The 7,787-nt window shown below is 39.7% G+C and overlaps 1 protein-coding gene across 1 annotated transcript; it reads right to left on the bottom strand.

Moving 5' to 3' along the window:
• Positions 1 to 2: 2 nt before the first annotated feature.
• Positions 3 to 7,624, bottom strand: vps4a (vacuolar protein sorting 4 homolog A). Its single transcript, XM_020640941.3, has 11 exons — positions 7,407 to 7,624; positions 6,134 to 6,245; positions 5,879 to 6,023; positions 5,719 to 5,780; positions 5,480 to 5,599; positions 5,067 to 5,223; positions 4,373 to 4,521; positions 4,020 to 4,101; positions 3,077 to 3,296; positions 2,847 to 2,987; positions 3 to 2,066 (listed from the first exon to the last, which is right to left on the bottom strand). The coding sequence occupies exons 1-11, from the start codon at positions 7,425 to 7,427 to the stop codon at positions 1,965 to 1,967; spliced, it is 1,311 nt and encodes a 436-aa protein (XP_020496597.1). The 5' UTR covers positions 7,428 to 7,624; the 3' UTR covers positions 3 to 1,964.
• Positions 7,625 to 7,787: the final 163 nt, after the last annotated feature.

Genomic DNA, 7,787 nt, shown 5'->3' with positions numbered 1-7,787 from the left:
TCTTCATTTGAAATGTCAGTTTTTATTTATGCTGGATAAATTAGTAGTAATGGTTACAGGGCCAGCGGCAGGACCTCCCACAAAACAAGTATGCACCTCCACAAACACACACAGACTGAGCAGCACGAGCACTCTGAGCTAACACATGAAGTGCCGTCACTGGCAGACGAGGTCCTGAGGCGACAGTGAGAGGTCAGAGAGTCGCTACACAACAAAACGTCCAATAGCAATCAGATTTCAAACTGATCATGTGTGTGACCCAGTTAGAGAATGACGGCCAGCCCTGAACAAACCGTAAATGAAACATCATGGTAGTGTGTGTGTGTGTGTGTGTGTGCCTCAGAGGAGAACATGGTGTGTGTATTAGTCTCAAAAAAAAGAGACCAACAAACTATCACTGGAGCTCTATCAGAAAACAACAACAAATACTTCAAGTGTAAACATACTGAAATGCTATAATTGTCAGTCAAGTTACATGTCCTGTCATCAAACATGTTGTATAAATAATGTGCAGAAACAAAAAGAAATCCAAATGTTCACATTGGAAGAGATGTGCTTCATTGATTTTCACGGTAACATTCAATGCTTCACATAAAGGAGTACAGACTTCACAATCGGGAAACTTCAGACAAAACCCAAAACTTAGTAAAGTTTGTTCTGGGAGATGTAGCGTAGGAAATAACTTAGCATTATTTAAATAGAGGTTTAAAGTTTGTGTTATTTGAAACGGCAGTTGAAGAAATCTTGTAACCACCCGATCTATTTTAGAAAATGTCCTGGAGCTTTCTGTCATTTCATATGATCTTGATCAGCTGATCAAATATCTTTACATTTTCTTTCTCTTGTCTTGTTACTGATGTCATTACTGTCACCAGAATCTGGCCCAACAATCACAAGAATGCTGTTTGTTTTTCCATCCTGATATCAGGGTGCAAACATGTGATTGTTTCCTGACGTTAAAGGAAACACATAGCAGCCAATTTCAAGTTGATTCTTTTGAAGTATTTTGTGCACTTTTCAGGCTCCAAAGCTGTGATGGTGAACATCATGTAATCGAATCAAAAGCTAACTGCTGTTGAACTTTTTGATCCTCAGGTTTTAAGCAACCATGGATCAGAAGTCCTTTAGAAAAACATATTAATATGTCAATACTGCAAAGAGTGTACAAAATCATATTTTTTTAAGACAAAAAGCTCCAGATGATAATTGTACCTGGATGTTTTGTGATTAAAGCAATGTCATTTTGGCTTTCAATCAAGCACATCTCTTGTTCTGAACATGTCGAACATAAATACATCGCTTAGACACACAGCTTAATGGGAACACTGAGGCAGAGATAATCAATGAACTTTTCTTCAAATAACAAAATAACAGGGCTCTTAACTTAAAGACAAATACAATATGACACACAAGTTTAATAAAAACACTTAAAATGCATTCACACGCTCGCATGCCAACGCAGGAGAACTACTTCCTTTTGTTTCTTCTTCAAATGTCACTGTCCTTCATGGCCATCAAAAAAACAAAGTGCACGACGGCAACAAAATGTACAGTCCTTCAGTTCCATCAGACGGAGTCAGCTCAGAGAGGGGCAAATTTTCAGTTTCCTTGCGGTGATGTGGGTTAGATTCAAAAGTTCTTGTAGTGTATATGCTGTAGCGGCTGAGGGAAACAGGCTCTGTTGTCCTAACACCAAATCACACCAATGTAGCATTTGGTAAACTTCCTTGAAGGATTCAAACACAACTGACTGTATGATAAGAAGGAGGAACTATAAGATTTCTCTCTCCCTTTAATCACATTTTAGTCATTCCTTTTGAACTCCATGAGAGGAAGTAAACCAAGAGCTGGGCTGAGAGAAAGCTTACAGGATGGTACAGCAGTTGAACGGGGTTATGGGGGGCAGCTTGTGGAGAGTAGTTTGATCCTGTGTTTGACAGGTAAAGGTGGAGGGGCTCTGTCCCTCAGCCCTCCATCCCAAAGTCCTCTGTGAACTTCTTGACCTTCAGCAGATCTTCAGTGTTGACTGTGGGACGGGTGGTGGACAGAGAGCGCAGCATGTCCGACTGCAAAGTAGGGAGGTAGAAAAGAGTCACTTTTTATTTTTATTTTTATTAAGTTTCACTTTCATCGTCTGTCAACCTCCTGTCTGATTCCTACAGTTTGTCTTACTGTGGATTCATTTTATCGTACATACACATAAGAGGCACAGTAAGACCCAGAGGAACATTTCACACATACAGTGTTAACCACACATAAACTAACATGAGCTGGCTGCCCGGGGTTTCAACAGCTAACAGGCTAATCTAAAAGATAATCTAAAAGCCAATTTACATTTTTGTTTCTTAACACAGACTATGTCTTTGTCTCCTGCCCAGGGACTACAGATGTAAATGAGCTTATAGCTAACTCTGGTACACTGTCCCTGTCAAAATAAACAAATAAATAAATACAATAAAACCGAATCAGCCACACAAAAAAGTACACTGAGCAAAAAACTAAGATGATAAGAAGAGGATAAGGTGGAGAATTACCTAGATTTTCAATAGACAAATCTGTGCCTATTTATTTACTGTGACTGTGCTGTTGTTGTTGTTTATTTGGTTCTCAGATCTTTCAAAGAGCTTCCCAGAATGGTAGTTTAACTTGCTATATACATTCACAGAAAGTCTATAAGGAAAACAATCATTAAAGAAGAACTCCTGTCCCTTAACCACGTATAACTGCGTCTTTCTGTATTCCACAGATTGCATGTAAAAGTTGAAAGTTTATGGACAGTGAGTCCAGTTAAAGTGGAATTATCATGTCAAGTATTACTGTGGAGGCAGTGGAAGAAAGTGTCTCACCATGCAGACAATGGGTTCCAGTAGCTTATCACTAGGCACATCAATCCAGGTCATCTCGAGGGCTGCAGGGTCTCCAGGGGAGCAAGGAGTCAGGAGGTCGTCCACCATCAGCTGGCTGTTGCTTCGAGACGGCCCACGAACCTTTAGGAAAAAGAACACACAAAAAAAGCTCAGTGATAATTGTAAATTTAAAAACCACAGAATTGCTTTTGAGATGTGTGGTTCTTCACCTTCTTGAAGTGCGTGGCAGACTGAACCTTTCTGACAGGCTGCATGAGAGCGTCCCGCACAATGATGCTGATGTCAGCGCCGGAGTATCCATCTGTTTTGTGGGCGAGCTGTCGAAGATCGACATCGCTCAGGCTGTGTGGTGTGTTGCCGAGGTGAAGGCGAAACATCTGACCCCGAGCCTGCTCCTCGGGCAGAGGGATGTAGATGCGCTTCTCAAATCTGACGCACGACAAGAAGACAAGCACATGGCCAAGCTCTTTAAAAATATAAATGGTTTGCCCACAGGATTTAGAAGTTCCTATCAAAGAACTCCAGGTAGCATATCCATGTTTCTGAAACCTGGATAAGATGTTCAAAAGCAGATCATAAAATGGTAAACTTCAAAAGCACAGTCGTGTGCAGGATAAAGATGCACATTGTTACATCATGTAGTCCATCATGTTAGGACTACTGAAATACACATGTGCCTGTAGTGACAAATAACACTAAGATGAGAAGTCTAACGGCAGACTAATGTTATATAAATAGAATAACTGTAATTTAACTAAGAGACCAAGATCCTGTTCCAGTTGACTAGAATCATCATTTCATTTCATATGCTGTGTCTAATTTGCAATACACTGTGTGCCAGATCTACTGACTTGCTTGTGAGAGAATTTCCCAAGGTAGTGTCAAAATATTTTGACTGTTATAAGTCGACCATGAGTACTTACAATGCACTGCATTATGCTGTAACATTCAATGTTAATTATGTACTCAAAATAAAAGATGGGAGGACATGAATTGAGACACAGAGATAATGTAGAGCTTCAGTGATTCCTCCTCTGACTGACAGAGATCACCTTGCCTCCTCTTGGATGAGTGAAAATTAGCTTCTTGAATAATCTTGAAACCCTTTTAAATAAACACATTGAACCATGGAGTACTAAAGTGACCTCTGACCTTCTGCGGATGGCAGCGTCTAACACCCAGGGGATGTTTGTGGCTCCCAACACCAAGATCCCATCGTTGTTGTTTCCCACACCTGCAAAACCAAGCAGCCACAGTTAACTCTCCATGGAGACTTCTTGTGGTATGTTTAGCGTCTTCTATTCAAATATTTACTCTGATGCTTTCTATTTTCCCCTGTACAGTACATTCTGCATATTTATCACTCTGCATCTGAACGCTCTCATTAGACTCAGTGTGTGAATGTGTAGGTGTGACCTGTGGTGTAAAAGTGCTTCGAGTGGTCAGAAGACTAGAAAAGCACTATACAAGCTCAAGTCCATTTTTACCATTTACCAATTACTCACCTTGCATCTGCACCAGGAACTCTGTCTTGATGCGGCGGGCAGCCTCGCTCTCGTTCTCATTCCTGGAGCCGCACAGCGAGTCCACCTCATCGATGAAGATGATTGAAGGTTTATGCTGGCGAGCCAGGTCAAATAAGTTCTTCACCAGCCTGTGAGACACAGAGACAGGGAATGTCAAAATGTTGACAAGTGAAATTATTAACGTGATATCTGGAAAGTCTGATACCTCTTATTAATGCACTCTATTCACCACCAACTCTCTTACCGCATGTGGCTCATTTATAAACAGTACATGTAGCTTAGCAATAAGACATCATGAACTTGCAGCCCAGTTAGAGGTATATTGTGAATTGTCATTGTTGATGCCAGAATTCTGCCAGTCTGGATATTAAATGGACTTACTGGAGGTTATAGGCATCATTACGCTGTTTTTCAGCAGTTTCTTAAACAGCGACATACCCTCTTGTTACCGTTCTATCATGATTTACAATTAGCTGTTTTTATTTGACATTACTAAAGTATTTCAAATGGCTGGTTCATAAATTAAACTGTATTTGTGTTACATAAGATTTTAAAAGTTTCAACAGATTGTTGATAATTATCAAAAGGGATGAAGTGTGGGAGATTCAAAATGTATTTAATGACAAAAAAAGCAACACATATACAACACATAATGGAATATTTCTGTACGTACTTCTCACTCTCTCCTAGCCACTTGGACATGAGGTCTGAAGAGGAAACGGAGAAGAAGGTGGAGTTGTTGGCCTCAGTAGCCACGGCCTTAGCTAGGTATGACTTCCCCGTCCCTGGAGGACCGAACAGCAGGATGCCTCTCCATGGAGTCCGCTTACCTGAGAACAATGAGCAGATGTCGTGTTAGTCACATGATGCATCTAATACAGTCCAATGACCTGTTCTACATGTCAAGCCTAAGACATATTTTAAACATGTGCATGTAGGTGTAACAGTGAGGGGAGAGATTTTTTCAAGGAGTACAAAGGCATAATGACAGTGGAACTAACCCCCCTGGAAAATGTACATTTTAAACTTCTGATTTTTTATATCGTCAAAACTATAAAGAACTGTAAAAGAAAGATCCCACAGTACCAGTGAAGAGGTGAGGAAATTTGATGGGGAGGATGACTGCTTCCTTCAGAGCTTCTTTTGCCCCCTCCAGTCCAGCCACATCGTTCCACCTGACATTGGGCTTCTCCATTACAATAGCACCTGAACACACAAACACAGCATGATTTAGACTTTAATTAAGAATGAGACACCTTTAACAAAGGCACATCAAAATGCTAATCATTTCTAGTCCATTCTAGCAATTATCCAAGTTAACTCACCCATAAGTTGCTCTTGCAGTTTCTTCTTCTCTGGATTTTCACCCTCGCTGTCACTATCACTCCTAAAGGAGAAACAAACACACAGAGGGGTTGACACAAATAAAGTAAAGCTCACAGACTTGCACATGTGTTCTGAGAAGTCAAAGTACAAGCAGCATACTTGTCATTGCTCTGTGCCTCCTTGACAGGTTTTTTGCCCTGTTTGTCTTTGTTTTTCAGATAGTCCTTCAGTTTCTCTGCTCGGTCGAGATATTGCATACACTTTGCTCGTATACTCTCCTTCGCTTTGTCGCTATGGGCCTCATCTGAAGAAGAGATCAAATTCAAAATGACAATGTCAATGATATCCATCAGTGTTAGCAGCGACAGAAAGATGTAAAGATAGTTCAATTGCCTTTCAGGCAGCAGTACTTACATTTGATGGCATGTAGGAAATACTCAACAGCATGCTGGTATAGTCGCAAGGCCTCCTCATAGTTTTTTGCCTTGTCTTCCTCTGTTGCTTTGGTCACAAGATCAATCGCTTTCTGTAACAAATGCAAACAAACAGATTCAGAGGACAGATGGTGATGTGAGATGAATTTGGATAAAAGCACAAAAATGGGGGCACAAGGGTTCGAAGTGACTAAAATTTAACTTATTTAATCAAACTTAATGGCAGGTCACTTCTACCAGCATTATTTTCTGTGATCAATGCAGCACAAGTTAAAACAGTAAACCATTGGCCTGCTAGCTGGAGAGGTGCCAGTTCACCTCCTGAGCAATGCTGAGGTGCCCTTGAGCAAGGCACCTAACCCCCCTACCAGCTCAGGAGTGCCCCCTGTGGCCCCTCACTGTGAGACCTCTCCATTAGTATATGTCCATAAGATCCTGTTTGTGCATGTGTGTGTATTTTGACCTATGTTTGTGTCGCATGTTTACTAGACAGAGTGTAAAAAACAAATTTCCCCTCGTGGGATCAATAAAGTATAAATTATTATTATTAAATTCATGACATAATGGTATCAAATGTAACCTAATCTCAAACTCTTCTTACCCTTTGAATATCTTTATGAAAAGATCATTTCAATAAAATAAATATATCAGCCATGTTGGCTGAGATCATCATTAATGTTATTGAGCAGTTTTTAATTAAATCCCCTGAATGTTTTCATCTTAACACATACTGAATAATAATTATGTTACATACAGTTTACATTGATACAACATCATCATTTAGGATCTCAGATTGAATAAAGAATCTGTTATGACTAAAGAAACTAGATAATAATTAACTAGATAATAAGAAACTACATAATAAATAACTAGATAATAAGTAACTAGATAATAAGTAACTAGATAATAAGTAACTAGATAATAAATAACTAGATAATAAGTAACTAGATAATAAATAACTAGATAATAAGGTTAATATTTGTGTTTTATGTTAAAGACGTCAAACAGCCACAGCCCAGCTAACAGTGCTGCTATAAACACAACAGAGGCTTTATGTTAGCAATGCACATCTAATAAAACATTAAAACATTGTTTTTGATTGTGCAGCTAGCCACTAATCTCAGTTTAAGTTAGTTTCAGCGTTTATTTATCAGACAATGTAAAGAACAGTTCGTAGGGTCGGTTAGCTTCAGTGGCTCGACAACAACATCAGCTGTTAGCTTGTTAGCTAACGTTAGCTAATAGCAGCCTACCTGTAATGTTGACGTTGTCATTTCATATCCCTCTTTCGCTCTCCGCCCAGATTACTTTCCTCTGACCCTCCCCGAAAGTGGACTTTTCAAGAAGTCGTTAGTGGCCCTGTGTAGTGAGGGGGCAGATTGATCTTGACATGACAAACTAGTGGTTATTACGGTAGCTCTGCTTCGACCTGACAAACCACAGCAACAACACTGCGGCTAACGACCAGCTAGCGGATATGACGACACTTCCGGTTGGCACTTTCAAAATATAAAAGTGTTTGCAAAATCATTTGCCCTAATAGCTCAGAATATACACATTTACCATCATTATAAATTACTTTGTATGTATAGGATCTTCATTTAATTAAAACTGAAGCCATTTTGTTTTGATTT

Source organism: Labrus bergylta, chromosome 7 (assembly GCF_963930695.1).
Source record: "Labrus bergylta chromosome 7, fLabBer1.1, whole genome shotgun sequence".
NCBI classification, from domain to species: domain Eukaryota; kingdom Metazoa; phylum Chordata; class Actinopteri; order Labriformes; family Labridae; genus Labrus; species Labrus bergylta.
This window is presented reverse-complemented; position numbering and strand designations above follow the sequence as displayed.